Source organism: Sus scrofa, chromosome 1 (genome assembly GCF_054392235.1).
Source record: "Sus scrofa isolate SSC_HxYL_T2T_F1_AM1 chromosome 1, Sscrofa_HxYL_maternal_Yorkshire_Landrace_v2.0, whole genome shotgun sequence".
Classification (NCBI taxonomy): Eukaryota; Metazoa; Chordata; class Mammalia; order Artiodactyla; family Suidae; genus Sus; species Sus scrofa.
In genome coordinates, this window is record NC_139383.1 from 55,275,068 (window position 1) to 55,290,954 (window position 15,887).

The 15,887-nt window shown below is 37.7% G+C and overlaps 1 protein-coding gene across 9 annotated transcripts in view; it reads right to left on the bottom strand.

Moving 5' to 3' along the window:
- Positions 1-15,887, bottom strand: part of LOC102160378 (uncharacterized) — a 418,107-nt gene that overhangs the window by 270,141 nt on the left and 132,079 nt on the right. For 5 of the 9 annotated variants that reach the window (XR_014805428.1, XR_014805427.1, XR_014805429.1 and 2 more), the window contains exon 2: positions 8,267-8,333. The exons of the other annotated variants lie outside the window; for them this stretch is intronic. Coding sequence is in view for 1 of the 5 variants with exons in the window: in XM_084959558.1 (XP_084815684.1) it covers positions 8,267-8,333 (67 nt within the window). In the remaining 4 variants the exon portion in view is untranslated. The remainder of the gene's footprint in view (positions 1-8,266; positions 8,334-15,887) is intronic. 9 annotated transcript variants of the gene reach the window in all.

Genomic DNA, 15,887 nt, shown 5'->3' on the forward strand with positions numbered 1-15,887 from the left:
ATTTGAATATAATTCAGAAAGTGTGATAATGATTAGATGAAAATGGTTCCAGAAAAGTGAATATTAGTAACTTCGCCATATTAGTAACCATGGAATATGTGCAGCTTTTTCAGGTTGCATGCAATTAGAGATAGCTTTTGAAGTTATTTTTGATAGCTTTGTTGATGTAAAATGGACATACAATAAATTGCATATATTTAAATTGAACAATATTAAAGATATATACACTCATGAAACCAATTCCACAATCAAGGTGGAATGATGAACGTGTCCATCATGCCTCCAAGTTTTCCCATGTCCCTTTGCAACCCTCCTCTCCTACTTCTCCTCCTCCTAATCCCCAGGCAGCCAATGATTTGCTTTCTTAACCTATAAGTTACTTTGCATTTCCTAGAATTCTGTATAAATGGAATCCACAAGTATGTTTTTTTTTTTTTTTGTCTAGATCCTTTCACTCCTAAATACTTTGAGAGGCAACCATATTGTAATGTGTATCAGTAGTTCATATCTTTTATTGTTGAATATTATTTCTTTACATAGATATACCACAGTTTATTTCCATTCACCTGTTGATAGACATTAGAGCTGTTTCCACTTGGAGACTATTACAGGTAAAGCTGCTATGAACATTCATGTTCATTCAAAGACAGTCATGTTTTTAAAGGAATATATGCTTACATTTTTACATTTCTACTGGTAGTGTGTGAGAATTTCAGCTCCTCCATATCCTTGATAACAATTGATATGGTCTGACTTTATAGAAATGTACTATCTTACCCCAAACAACCACACACAAAGAGTCCTTCTCCACTGATAGGATAAGTTCAATAGAAAAATATTTTCAATAAATTTTAAAAATAGCAAAAATCCATATTATTCAGAAAAATAGATAAATTCCAGGGAATACAGCCAAAAAAGTTAAGAGGATGGACTTCTAGAAAGTGGGTTGAGAGGTAGAAATATAGGGGACTGGATACTACTGGTATGTAATACATTTTTAAGACTATTAAATTTTAAAACATACCATAGATTATTTTAACAGATAATTCAAATATTTTTAAATGAGTACACCAAAATAGTCTCAGAGTTTTTTTCCCTCAATAGCATAAAGGACCCTATTAGCTGTTTTAATTGAAACTGACTATTACATGAAATCCTTATTAGTTACTTTGTATTTAAACACACTGAGGATTAGTCACCATAATTAATGTATTTTGTAGCCCTTAGATCAAAAGCAGCATTGTTACAGATAACTTGGAGATGATAAAGTGTTCATGATAAACTCTCCCCTGTTTATCCTGGGGAGAGTTCACACTGAAATGATGCATAAATATTATGAAGAAAAGTACTTTTAACAGTCATTAGCCACACTTCATTAAATGTTTAGCTTTTGGAAGCTATTGGCTTAGATTAAATAACTGACAAAGGTTAGAATCACTTATAATTAGACATACAGCTTTAATTCATGTGTATTAATCATTATAGAGTCTCATCATTGCTGCTGTGACTGCTCTGATTATCAAAAGGATATGACCTTGGAAGACAGTGTAATATAAAAGTTGAGCACGTGATCTTTAGCTACAAAAGATTTGAAATTAAATCCTGACATCACCATTTACTAGCTATGCGACAATATATGTAAAGCAACATTACAAAGCCTCGATTTCTTTATTTTTAAAAATAGCATTCAAATGATACTTAAGATTGCTTTGAGAATTATGTGATGTAAACTCTAAACATAGTGCCTGGCATATAAGTGCTCAGTAAAGTTCAGCTATTTTGTTATTACCTGGTATAAAATGTTCCAAGAACTAAAAGTTAAGTATGATAGGGGTTTTAACTGGAAAATGCTTGGATTTTATGAACACTCATGCCAATTAAAGAAGTGAATTATTAAAATCCTAAAAAGACTTGAACAATTTTACAAGAAGGAGAAGCAGATATCAACTTTTAGCTGATTGTTATATGCTAACTGCACTAAAGTTCTTTTGAATTGCTATGCTCTTTTTTAAATGGATGGCAGGACATATTTTCTAGTTAAGATAATGGAGCTAATGCTAGTTCATCAAGGATTTTTAAAACATGGTTTAGAGTTGAAGACATGAGATTATAGCAAATTCTGTAAGCAGTTAAGAATACTGACATTAATTTTCAACTGATTTATCTTCAGGTTAACCAACTCTTTCTTCTGATATCTCCATTGTATTGTAAAGCTCACTCAATAAATTTTTAAAATTCATATACTGTATATTTCAGTTTTGGAATTTCCATTTGGTTCTTTGTAAAACTTTTTTTTTTAATTTTTCTGCTGAGAGTTTCTATCTCTTCAATCATTTCAAGCATATTTTCCATTATGTTATTGAGCACAGTTATAAGAGCTGGTTTAAAATTCTTGTTTGCTATTTTCAACATCAGGGTCTGTGTCCATTGAGCATCCTTTCTTTTGAGAATGGTATGCACTTTCTTCTTCTTGGACAAGAACTTTTGAATTACAGCCTTTTGACATTGTGAATTTTAAGCTGCGGAGACTGAGTTCTGTTATAGTCCTCTGATGAGTGTTGATTGCTTTGGTATAATAGTCAGTTAACTTCATTGGATTAAAACTGTAAATTCAGTGTCTTGGGAAACAACTCAAATTTTATTCAGTTTTTAAATTTTTAAGTGGGCTGCCTGCAGTTTACCATGTACATGTGTGATTCAGGGAACAGCCAGAGATTTTGGCAAAGGGTATACACAGAACAGTGTTTCCTTCCTCTCCTTTCTACAATTTCATCCCCACTTTTCAATGGCTTTGGGTTGCTCTGAAATCTTTCTTCTAGTCAACAGGACTGCAAGTTTTCTGTAAAAGTTTTAGTTTATTTATTTATTTATTTAATGACCACTCCTGCTTCATATGGAAGTTCCTCGACTAGGGGTCAAATCAGAGCTTCAGCTGCCAGCCTACACCACAGCCACAGCAATACTGGATATGAACCACATCTGTGATCTACACCACAGCTTAAGGCAACACTGGATTCTTAACCCACTGAACAAGGCCAGGGATCAGGCCCACATCCTCACAGAGTCAGCGTGGGGTCCTTAACCCACTGAGCCACAAGGGGAACACCTAGTTACCTGATTTTTAGTCACCAGTGACTGGAGTCTACCCTCAATTTACAATCCATAAAATTCAGGAAACTGTCTTCATATCATTCCTTTTGCTCAGAGGCTAACTTCTCCCTGCTTTGTTTTCCTCCACTGATTGATTGATCTTTGTATTTTTCCCAGAGTTTATAGTTTTTTCTGGGGCGGGGGAGGGTCAGTCTCAAAGAAGCTCATTCGGCCATACCCGAGAACACTGACTGGAGCTTAATACTTAAGTTCTACTCTCCACTGGATTTGAGCAAAATTAGTGGTAAACCCTGCAAAGATATCTGACCACTCCCCCCCTTTCCAAGAAGAAAGGACACTCATCCAGTGGAGTCAGATTTCAGAACACTGATACTCGCGGGCAGAGTTGCTATTTGTTCAAAAGTCATCCTGACTCTTTAAACTGAATTGATGCCAAATTCCACAAGTATAAAAATCAAATTAAGAGTTCCCTGTCGTGGCTCAGCAGTAAACAAACCCAGTTAGTATCCATGAGGATGTGGATTCGATCCCTGGACTCGCTCAGGGGTTAAGGATCGGACATTGCCATGATCTGTGGTGTAGGACACAGATGCAGCTTGGATCTGGTGTCACTGTGGCTGTGGTGTGGGCCAGCAGCTACAGCTCTGATTTGACCCATGGCCTGGGAACCTCCACATGCCGTGGATGCAGCCCTAAAAAGACAAAAGACAAATAAATAAATAAATAAAAACCACTGCTTTGTTTCCTTCTCTTTTGTAATAGGAGCACTTAGATGCTTTTATTGTTTCATCTTCAGGGACTTAAATGGACCTAGATTGAAAGTCCACATTTAAGTAGACAAAAAGAACCTCAGATCTAAGCCACATTCAGGAAACCTAACAGCACCACATTAGAGTTTGGGAGACTAGCACATTTGCTAATTTTTTAAAAGTATTCTGTTTCCTTTTATAATTTTCCCTTGAGAATAAATTCACAGGAAGAAGGGTTTAGACAGAAGACTTCTGTGTCCCCCCCAAAAAAAATCATTTAATTTCCCCAAAAAACTTTCACTAAGGCTCTAAATAGTGACAGAGGGCATGACAAAAAGTGAGGGGCACGGGGGAGGAAAAGCAATGAGAAACGTAGTAGAGAAAATTCTGTTGGGGGAGCTCAAAATTTCTTAGAAACTAAATAGAATTTGTAAAATCTTTACATCTTGTATAATCGGATCACATCCAATAAGTTGCACAGCAAGGGTTAGAACCCAGATGTCCTTGCTCCAGTCCAGTAAGTTTCCAACCACACCATATGTCAACAAGCTGTCTATAAGTCTAAACTCCCCAAATCAAAGGACTTTATCGCTAGAAAGATTATGAGCCTTATCATTAAACTTCAACCCCACTGGAAAATCTCTGAATTTTTGTTCCATTAAAACATTTCCTATTATAATTTTGAAAAATTTCTTGCTCTAATAAAGTTCCTTATGTATTTGGGTAGCTAAAGAATCATTAAGAAACACTTCTCCCTCTGTCTTGAATTTTTTAGTTAAAAAAAAATCCTTACCTAAACATATATACAGTATTTGTAAGTTATAACAAAGTATATTTTCTGTGCCAGTTATTAGGATCCAATAAAATGAATATCCCTCTGGTTATCTGAAAATAGGTCTGCTTTTGGGTCAATTTATAACATTATAAATCCTTATTAAAGCTTGGCTGCTGTTATAGAGTAATAAAATATTCTATCTAAATTTGGAAATGCTGAAAAGCTATTCAACAACCTGGTCTTATTTAAGAGTGAATCAGTTCTATAAATGCTTCACATGTTATGAAATAGTCATGAGATTGGCCCCCTTAGAAAATGCTAAGAAGACCAAACCAAACACAGAAAAAAGCCAGCTGCCCCCATATCTGTTCATAAAAAGCACCTCTCTAGAGGCAACCACACAGACTCTGACCTTGACCTACTGCTATTCTCTGACTCCATCAGGCCCACACCAAGAACCAGCTGGGCAAGGAAGTATGCTAGTAGTTTCATGACTAGCCAAAACATTATATCATTACACTGTTCAGCCCAACAGCTGTTCTGGCCCAGAAACTTCCAGGACAACATCTTAAATTCTCTAAATTCTCTATTTCTCAGTTAAAACCCCACATTTCCCCCTATGGAAAGGGTCATACTTTTTACATTCATTACCATGAATAATCCCTCTATATAAAACTACAATGATTTTTTCCCTAAGGTTTCTTAATCTCTCCTTCTGCATCTAATTATTCTAAGGCTTCACTTCCCATCCTCTCTCCTTTTACTCAGCAAAACAAGCCATTAAGCTGTGGTACTTTGGATGTGAACCTATGCCTGTTACTCATTTATAACAAGTAGAACTGTTTTTTTTGTTGTTGTTGATTTTTCTTTTCTTTCTTTTTTTCTTTTTTTTTTTTTTTTGAGAGTTAAGTTTTACTTGGGACAAAATCAGGACTTAAGTCCGGGAGACAGCATCTCAGGTAGCCTTGAGAAAGCTGCTCTAAGGAACTGATGGGGGGAACTGGGGTATATAGGAGTTTTTTCAAAAAAGGGCAGGTGGTAGGAACAAAAGATTACAGAAAACCAGATATCTCAAGTTAAGGAATTCAGTGGTTTCTACAGGAAGATGCAAAGGTCTGGGCTTACTAGAATCAATCCTTCGATATGCACCTCAGCTATCCAGGCCAGTATTCTTTGTTACCTTCCTGAGTTTCCTCAGGGATCATTGGCTCACCCTTGAGAGTCGCTGCACTCTGGATGACTATGACATCTTTTTGTTTTAAAAAATATAGCCTTGTCGGCTCCTGAGTTGCTGTGGCTCTGGTGTAGGCCAGGGGCTATAGCTCTGATTAGATCCCTAGCCTGGGTACCTCCATATGCCAAGGGTGCGGCCCTAGAAAAGACAAAAAAAAATAGTCTTGGTGGTGGCATTTCAGACAGCTCTGAAATACCACCGCAAAGAGGAAAGGAGAAATATCAGGATATGTGATAAAGGTGAAGGGGGAGGTGAATGCAGCCATGAACACATTTTACAAAAGTCTGCTGCTGGTCTCATGAAGGTTACTACTAGTTAAGAGGAACAGGCATCACCATGGAGGATTTCAGTGTTTTTCTGGATATGAGTTGCAAAAATTGGGCACATAATATCTTCTCCTAAAAATATGTGACTATCTGAAGACCTGTTCTTTCAGTTTTCCCAGAGCACAGAGTGCCTCACTCCCAGACTTGAAGGCATCCCTATTTAATGATGGAGATTCTGTTCCTTATCTGGACACATTATCACCTAAAAATTCCAGACTTAAGAGGAAAACCTGCTAAAATTTCTGAACTTAAAACTTTATGTTGGAGTCATTTCTCAACTGTAACTCACAAAGCTTTAAAGACAACCATTCCTCCTTTTAAAGACTTATACAGATTCCTTGATATTTCTTAGGATGTTTCTATTTATTGAACACATTTAATTAAGAGAAAACTGTCTCTCTTATCCCTTATGTAAATTTCTTGCACTAGAATTTAGTTTTACAGGTCTCTTACTCAATCATTTCCATGGGCATTATTTAGTTGGGTGCTGAAAACATGCCAGGCATTCTCAAGTGCTGAGGATATGACAAGAGACAAAACAAACAAGTAGTTCTAAAGGAGCTTATATTTAATGGGAAAAGAAACAATAAAAAGAAAAAAAAGTACTATGCTAGATGCTGATAAGTGCTCTGGAAATAAAGCAGTGAAAAGGGGATGGGGACTCTAGGGAGGCGGAGTTAACATTTTAAAAAGGGCTGCCAAGAAATACTTCATTGGTAAGTTGATATTTGAATCCACAGGGCTCTGACATGCAGAGTAAGCAAAATAACTTCTGAAGGCAGAATGTTATAGACAAAACAAACAAACAAAAAACAGCAAAGGCTTTATCAGCAACATACTTAGTGAGTTCAAGGAACAGCAGGGAATCAAGTAGAACTAAGTGATAGGGTGGGCCCAGAGGATGGAGGACCTTGTAGCCCCACCCCACCCCCCATAGAAGAACAATCATTTTTTATACTGAGCTAAATGGAAACCATTGAAGAGTTTCAAGCAGAAGAGTGACAGGATATGATTTATCTTTTTACAGGAAACCCTCTGGCTATTGTCTTAAGAATAGACTGTAAAGGGGCGAGGAGACCATCAAAGGAGATTAAGTTATAACCCAGGCAAGAGATCAAGGCTGCCTGGCCCTGAGTAACAGTGGGGGAATTGGTGATTACCTCTAGACATATTTTTAAGACAGAGCCAACAGAAGTTGCTCATGGACTGTAAGAAATGTCATGAATGACAGGGTTTTGGTCTGAGAATCTGGTAGAAAATCACTCTCATCTGCTGAGGAAAGAAAGACCATAGAGAGCAAAGCAAAGAATGTAGACCATTTTCTGACCTGGAGTTTATGCTCCTTTGCTCATTTTTCCCCCCAAATGGCAACTCTTACATGAAGTTCATAGGTGCAGTATGAGAGCCACAAGCTGACAAGACCAGGGTTATCATGATGCCCTCAACAAACACAAGAACAAGCTTCCAAGAGCAGTTGCTTTCCTCTCTCTACCTCCCATCCTTCCCCTCAGAATACAGAACTAGAACACAGGAGCTTGGGATTTGGCATGCCATTTCTAAAACGTGGTGGACATAAAATTCTCATCTTATTAAACATATTTGGGGCTCTTTCTTTCGTATCAGGTAAATATAAACCCTTTTCTCTCCCCCTCCGCTTTTCTGATTGCTATTTTTATTGTTCTTTCTGAACTCTATGTGTGCCCTTTTGGGAAAAGAAAGGTTCTGGGAATGAAGTGTCCCATTCAGGGTACAGGTTGGTTCCACATGACCATGAGGGCTCAGGCTCTTTGCTGAGCTTGCACTCCTTTTGTTTTGCAGGCATAGATGCTGTAAGTAGTTGCCCGTAACCTAGATGTCAGAAGTTCAGAATTTCAGACCCTAGAAACATGAGGTTGACTCCTCGCCCTAACCTGAGAGCGAGGGAGGTAAATTCTTTTCAGACATAGATCATAAATCATCTCATCCACCAGTTATCACCGCATTTCTCTTTTTCTTTGAAATAAATACACCCAGTGATTTTGCTTCTAAGATAATGTTTTCAATCTTTATTCCCAGTGCATGTTTATCTTACCTGTTTTCCTTTATCTCTCTTGAAAGGCTCTGCCTCATCCTGGTTGGGCCTCTGAGGGAGCTGTTCCCTGCCAAGAACAAGTAGTTCAGTTCATTTGATCATGAACTTTGATCCTCCATAAAGAAATGTTTTTTGAGTGAGTACAAAACTGTTTTCAAAGGGTTACTGTGTACAACACATTGTGCTAGATACTGTATAGGATAAGATATAGAAAAAGGCTTACTCTCTTAAAGGCATGACAAACCTCACAATCTTTTCTGAAGACATACTGATTACTTTAGGTCAGAAAATATTTAGTGTTTTAAGTAGATAGAAGGTAAGATCTATGGGAGCTAATTGCCTACAGCTGTTTTCTGTAAGAGACCAGACTACCTCAGTAGGAAGCCAAAGCCAAAGTCCCTTCTTGAGGTCCAGATAAGTCTGGTCAGGTACCACTTGAATTTGGGGCAGAAATACAAACCTGTCAAACAGAAAGGAGAGGGATGACAACTGAGGCACGTCAGTAAGAATGAGGTTCCCAAGGAGCCAGGCTATGCGTGGACAGCCTAGGGGAAAAGCATGCATCAAATGCCAGGTGTGGTGGTAGGAGAGAGAGCAGGATGGGGCCATGGAGCAAGGGTAAGTCAAGGACAGAAACCTGGGCTGAACCTGTAGAAGAGTAGGTACAGCAGAAAGGCAGGACTCATGCCTGGCAGTAAAACCATTCCCCTGGGATTTTTTCCTGAACCCCCTCCCACAGCTTCTCAGCCCCCAAGCAGAACGTATGCCTCCTTTGGCATCACCACATTCTCAGTACACTTTGGAAGTAAACATAGAAGTAAGCATGTTTGTATGTGTGTTTATGTGCCCAGCATTTCACACAGTGGAAGTCCAGTCAACACTTAAGGAGTGAGCTGAATGGGGAGAGGGGGCGCAAGAAGAAAGTTGGGACAGTACTTAAGAGTCCTTGCTCAGACAATTATACTGGTTTCCTGTGGCTGCTGTAACAAATTGCCACAAATTTGGTGGCTTAAAACAATACACATGTATTTCCTAATAGTTCTCAGGGCCAGAAATCCAAAATTAGTTTCACTGAGCCAGAATCAAGGTTCCAGGAGGGGCAACCCTCCCTCCAGAGGTTCTTGGGAAGAATCTCTTCCTTGCCTCTTCCTGCTTCCAGTGGCTGAAGGTGTTCCTTGGACTGTGGCTGCATCAGTCCAATCTCTGAGCATTTTTTTCAGACTGCAGGTGTGAAATCTCTTCCTGCCTCTCTTATAAAAACATTTGTGACTGAATTTAGGGCTTATCCAGGTAATCCGGAATAATCTCCCTCTACAGATCCCTAATTCAATTATATCTGAGAAGATCCCTTTTTGTAACATTCGCAGTTTCCAAAGATGAGGATATGAACATCTTTTGGGAGGCCATTATTCAATCTACTACAACAGTAACCTTGGTTACATATAAAGGCAGAGATAATGAAGTGGAAAGGATACGAGAGAGACACTTATCTGAGAATACCTTGTATAGTTCTGACTTTGGGAAACATTTGTATTCATATTTTAAAATAAATATATAATTAAATATTTTAAATATTTGAAAATAAAATTAGACAACAAGAATGAAAAAGGATCTCATGAGATCCTGGTGTGTAGCACAGGGAACTATATCCAATCTCTTGGAATAGACCATGATGGAAGACAATACAAGAAAAGGAGAGAGAGAGAGTGCGCGCGCGCGTGCGTGTGTGTGTGTGTGTGTGTGTGTGTGTGTATGACTGGGTCACTTTGCTGTACAGCGGAAATTGGCATGGCATTGTAAATCAACTATACTTTTAAAAAAGAATGAGAAAGGGCAAAAAACCTAAAGCCAAAAGCAAACTGAAAAAAGTTATCAATATTTCAAATAACCACATATCCACACCTAAGGAGGTGGAAAAGAAAATGCTAATCCAAGCAATGTATGTTCATAGTATTTGACCATACACCCTCAGTCCTAGGAGGCATGGGATGCCAAAAAAGTCACCTCAAAACAAATAACCAAAAACAAATCCTGAACTATTTTTGTAGGGCTTTTTGTTTGTTTGTTTTTGGACAACTAATAGCCTCATATTTTGTTATGGAGAAAAAACAACTTCAGAGATTTTGTTCTTATTCAGTATGGAAATGAGTATCATAGCGCTACAGCAAAAGTGAAATATCTGCATCATAATAGAAAAAATCACTTTTCTGATTATGATTCATAATTTACCATGACCAAAAATAGTTGTGCAAAATATTGAAGGTAAGCCTGAATATAGTCATTGAGTCAGAAATTTGCAGGTAACATAAAATAAAATCTACGCAGTGCCATAAAGTGTTTTTTTTTTCCATTTTTAAGAATTTTATTGAAGTATAGTTGATTGACAATGTTGTCATAATTTCTGCTATACAACAGAATGGTTCAGTTCTACATACATATATGTGTGTATGTGTACACACACACACACACACATACATACACTCTTTTTTGGATTCTTTTCCCATATAAATTGTCACAAAATATTCTGTAGGTTTGTTTTTTGTAATGGTTTGGAGAAAGAAATTCTGAACCTATTTTAGACACATTATAGGAATGAACAAATAAGTAAAAATATTGATGTTTTTTGAGAACGCGAGTTTTCACTGTGGAAGAACGAGTATGCAAATATGAAATGGGGAAAAGTAAAAAAAAGAACTTTATGTGGAGAAAACAGAATTAGTGGTGCTGATGTGAATTATAATTTCTAAAATATGTATATGCCTGTATATGTATACATGTATACTTATGTGTGTGTGTTTAGGTATGTGTGTTTATATACATAAGCATATATTTCTTAGATCTTCCCACTACAGGCTAGAAGCAAAGGCACCCCAGTAGCAATAAGCACAGCAAACATCCAGACTTTGATCTCTAATACCATTCCTCAGTAAAAAAACAAGGACTCCTCAAAAAAAAAAAAAAAAAAAAAAAAAGACTGATTCTAGAATTTGGGGATTCTGAGAAGAAACTGGAAATGTGCATTACAAGAAGAAACTGGAAACTCTTACACTAAAAATTAAGGAAGTACTCAGCAAATGATAGGGCAGGTCACAAGACACAGAAGCAAACCCTCTGGCTCTCACTGGTTATACCTGTGATAATTTGGGCACTAAAATCATTAAGGACAGTAAAGAATTACAAACCAATGAAAAAATGGATTGCATGATACATTTATCTAAAAAATATATCAAGGATAGATCAATAAATGGAAGAATGGCAGGTTCTTGCTTATAGAAAATGCAGAAGATATGGAGCTAGCAAATAATGATTTTGTAACCATCATATTAAAGTTGGTTAAGGTAAGCACCATGGCTGCTGTTAAATCTAGGGGAAATTTTTTATTAAATTTGAGTTGTCTTAAAGCATCTCCCCTGGATTGCTTATTAATTACAAGGAAAAAGACAGTAACTATAAGGTGGAGAATTGAACATCTTGAGTGGGCTCAAAAACTAGCATCACCATTAAGGACAGTTGAGCATCAGCAGCCTCAAGATGCAATGCCCTGACAAGGACACAACATCACATATAAAGCATTCTGACTATTAAGTTCTGGTGTTGGTCCTCAGTTTTCTTCACCTTCTCATCAGATTATGAACATTTCTTTTTATATAACCAGAAAGGACCACTGGGTTTCACATCTGGCTTTTAGTTGGTATACTGCTCACTTTCATTTGTTCCTGTAGTAAAGATAAATATTCCTGGAGTAAAGATAAAAATTTATTCTGTACTTATTATTTTATTCTGTACTTATTATTTTTATTCCACACTTATTATACTTATTCTAAGGCAGCCAAAGTGAAGAAAATTACTACTAGAAAACTTTAATATCTTGAAATAAGAATTTTGGTATGTGAATTGAAGTACTTAAAAGCTTCTGAGAAGAGTCAACTACAGAATAAAAACAAATATACACAAGATGATTTCTGTATGACTACATCTATGAAGACCAAAAAAGAGAATCCCGGAAATGAGAAGGTCAGAAAGAGTTCACTGCAGCTCTTTCATCACAAGACAATCAGAACCTGAATGCAACACAGCTGTTGGCCTCCTTTCTTCCAAGCATGCTGTTCCTTTGGCTGCCATACTGCATGCTCTTGGTTTTGCTTCTTCTTTGCTGCTTCTCTATCTCTTTAATTCACTCCATCTCAACAGAATCTTTAAAATGTTCCATTCCTCAGGGATCTAGTCTTATGCCTAAATTGACACTGTGTCCCTGGATAATCTCATTCATGCTCCTGGACTGTGATTTTCATTAAAGTGGCAGTGACTCCCAAACCAGTGACTCCAGTCCATATGGCACTCTCCAAGGTCCTGATCACATATCTAATTTTCTACTGTCTATTTCCACCCACAAGTGATACAAACTCATAACCAACTCCCACAGCTGCTTCTCTGTGTTTTCTAGTTCAGTAGATGGCATCATTAAGCATTCAAATACCTGGGAGTCAACTTTGACAGTGCCCATTACAAACATCTGTTCCTTTGTAACCCCCAAGTGCTGATGCTCTTCCCACTTAGTATCTCTTAAATATGTCTACTTCTTTTTATGCCTTAATCACCTTCATTTCCCACTCACACTTTCCTAGCTGATCTCCCTGCATCTGTTTTTGGCCCCTTTGAACTGTTCTCCATATAGGAGCCAGAAGAATCATTTAAAATGTGAAATTGATTCAGGGCAATTTTCTACTCAAAGCCTTCTGTGATTTCCTCTTCCTCTCAAGAAAAGAACCTGAATCATTAAGATATTTTATTTCATGCCACAGTTTTCCTGATTCATTTAGACCAACCTTATTCTGTGTTTTAAGTTCCTTGAAAGTATCTTGCTTTCTCACGTCAGGACATTCAAACATTCCATTGTCCATGTTTACAAACTGCAGTTGCCCCATTCCAGTGCTCCATTGGACTGTTCACCCACTTCTTTTCTTACACACACTGCTAAGCTTTATCTACTTTTACTGGTCCCACAAACTCCAGCCATCCTCCAGGAAACCCATACCACTCATCTCACACATCCACTGCCACTGCTGCAACCAGATTCCCACTGTACCTAATCCAGGTAGGATTCTCAGGTACCCTCAATCCATACATTGTCTCTATGGGGCTCCTGTGAATGTTGCTGCTGCAAGAATTATGGTGTCACACAATTGAGCTAAAAAGAAATCTATTAAACCCAGCTCGAACCTTCTGTTTTAGGGACAGGGAAGTTAGATCCACAGAAGCAAAATGGCTTGCTTGTCTCTCAGAGTTGGAAAGTAGTAGACAGAAAGTGTCAGTTAGCAAGTCACTGAGTTTGCAAGCAGTTCAGTATATGGTTCTGTAGAGGGGAACCTCCAGTGTGGAGAGAGTCTATGACTTTGCCACATTTTTAATATAATTCATAAAATCATCTCCTTGATCTAAAAGGTGAAATTTACTTTCTGCCTTTTTTCTCAATATTCCTCTGCCCCACCTCCATACTATCCCTTCCTCCTTCTCTTTCTTTCTGCTCTGACTTTACCTAATTTTTCTTTAAAAGCACAACAGGTTCATTGAAGAAAAGAGTTGGTATATTTCTTCTAGTCATGTTTCTGTGGGAATCTGAATTTATATGTGTATTGTCCCAGCTTGAATCTAAACTGAGCATCCTGCACTCTGTAGGGCCTGCATATCAACAAAGAGACCTGAAGTACAGGAAACCGATAGGACTCTTTGAAAGTTCATATGAGACAGCCTGGAGGGACTCCTAGGCACAAAGAGTGAGGCTGAATGATACAAACTGCAACATTTGTGACAGGGCCTCCATGAGACTTCATTTACAGACATAGGCTAGACTTGTTTCTCTACTGAAGCCTGGAGAAATTCAGCTCACAAACATATTAAAAACTAGATCATACACTATGTACAGTTTTGTATCCTGCATATTTAATGTTTAATAAGTTAAGTGGTATTTCCCATCATCAAAATACCTTAAAAGCAGACAGTGACTGTTCATCTATACCATTTGACAGAAGCAATCACACAAAGACTGCAATGACCACAGAACAGGGTTCCAGATGTTGACACGCTCTTTTGGGCCTCGGAGGGAGGGCTGCAGAGTAACAAGTAGATTCTTTCTCTTCTCAAATGAAATTAGACTAGAAATATTGGAGAATGCATTTCCACTTAGAAGCAAATATTGATTTCTGAAGATGCTTGGAGGATGATGCAGTTATTACTCTGCACTGTTCAATGCTTTCATGGGGCTTACATCAGTATTCCCCGACCATATTTTATGATGCATTTTAGTATTTGCAATGTTGCTCTAAATTCCTCTGCCCTGTATTCCTACAGAATGTGCTGGTCTTGTTAAATAAATGTTACCTTAGCATTTGAAAGTAAGAAAAAATCTGGCTTAAAATGCTTATCTGAATTATTATCATTTCCTCTCTCAAGTTTTTTTATCTCCAATTATATTTATATGTATGGAGATATATTGTTCCTATCTTACACCCTATTCAGAAGAAGGTAGAAGGATGAGCAAACTAAAAAGACAAAATGAAAACAGGGAAGTGTGAATGCCAGCGTCACATTTGTGCATTTACCTGCTCAGAAAGCACATCCATGCTGCATTGCAACTGGCTCTGGGCACTCTGACTCCCCCCAGCACTTCTCCTAGTTTTTTGTTTTGTTTTAATCGACTTTCTTTGTTATAACAGTTTTTGATTCACAATAAAAGTGAGTAGAAGGTACAGAGAGTTCCCATATCCCTTCTGCCCACATCTCAACATCCCCCACTGGAGCAGTACATTTTTTACATCTGATGAACTTACATGGACTAATCACTCAAAGTCCACAGTTTACACTAGGGTTCATTCTTGGTGTTATACATTCTATGGTTTTGGACAAATGTATAATAACAGAGATCCACCATTATTGTACCGCACAGAATAGTTTTACTGCCCTAAAAATCCTCTGTGCTCTGACTATCCACCACTCCCTCCCCTCTAACCCTTGTCAATCAACCTTGTTGGTTTTTTTTTCTTCATTATTTCCATGGTTCTTTTCTAGAACATTATATAGTTGGAATCATATAGTATGTAGCCTTTAAAGACTGGTTTCTTTCACTTGGTAATATACTTTTAAGTTTCCTTCATGTCTTTTCATGGCTTGAAAGCTCATTCCTTTTTTAGACTGAAGAGTTCTATTGTCTGGAGGTACCACAGTTTATCCATTCACCTACTGAAGGACATCTTGGTTGCTTCCAAGTTTTGACAATGATGAATAAAGTTGCTATAAACATCTGTGTGCATATTTCTGTGTAAATGTAAGTTATCAACTCCTTGAGCAAACACCAAGGAACATAACTGATGGATCACGTGGTAAGAGTTTTAGTTTTGTTTGAGAACTTGTTCTCAGGCTCCTTTGGGCCCAGTACAAAGGTTTCTCCCTGAAGGATGGCTTCCTTGAAGAGTCAGCGGGAGTTAAGTCCTCCAATTACACGGTCTCAGGACTCCTTAAACTTCTTCATAGCACATATCTCAGAGTTAAACTTGATGCTTATCTCTCTATTGGTCCCAGGGACCAATCTTCCTTTTTTCAGCAATGGATCCCTAACTGCTAGAGC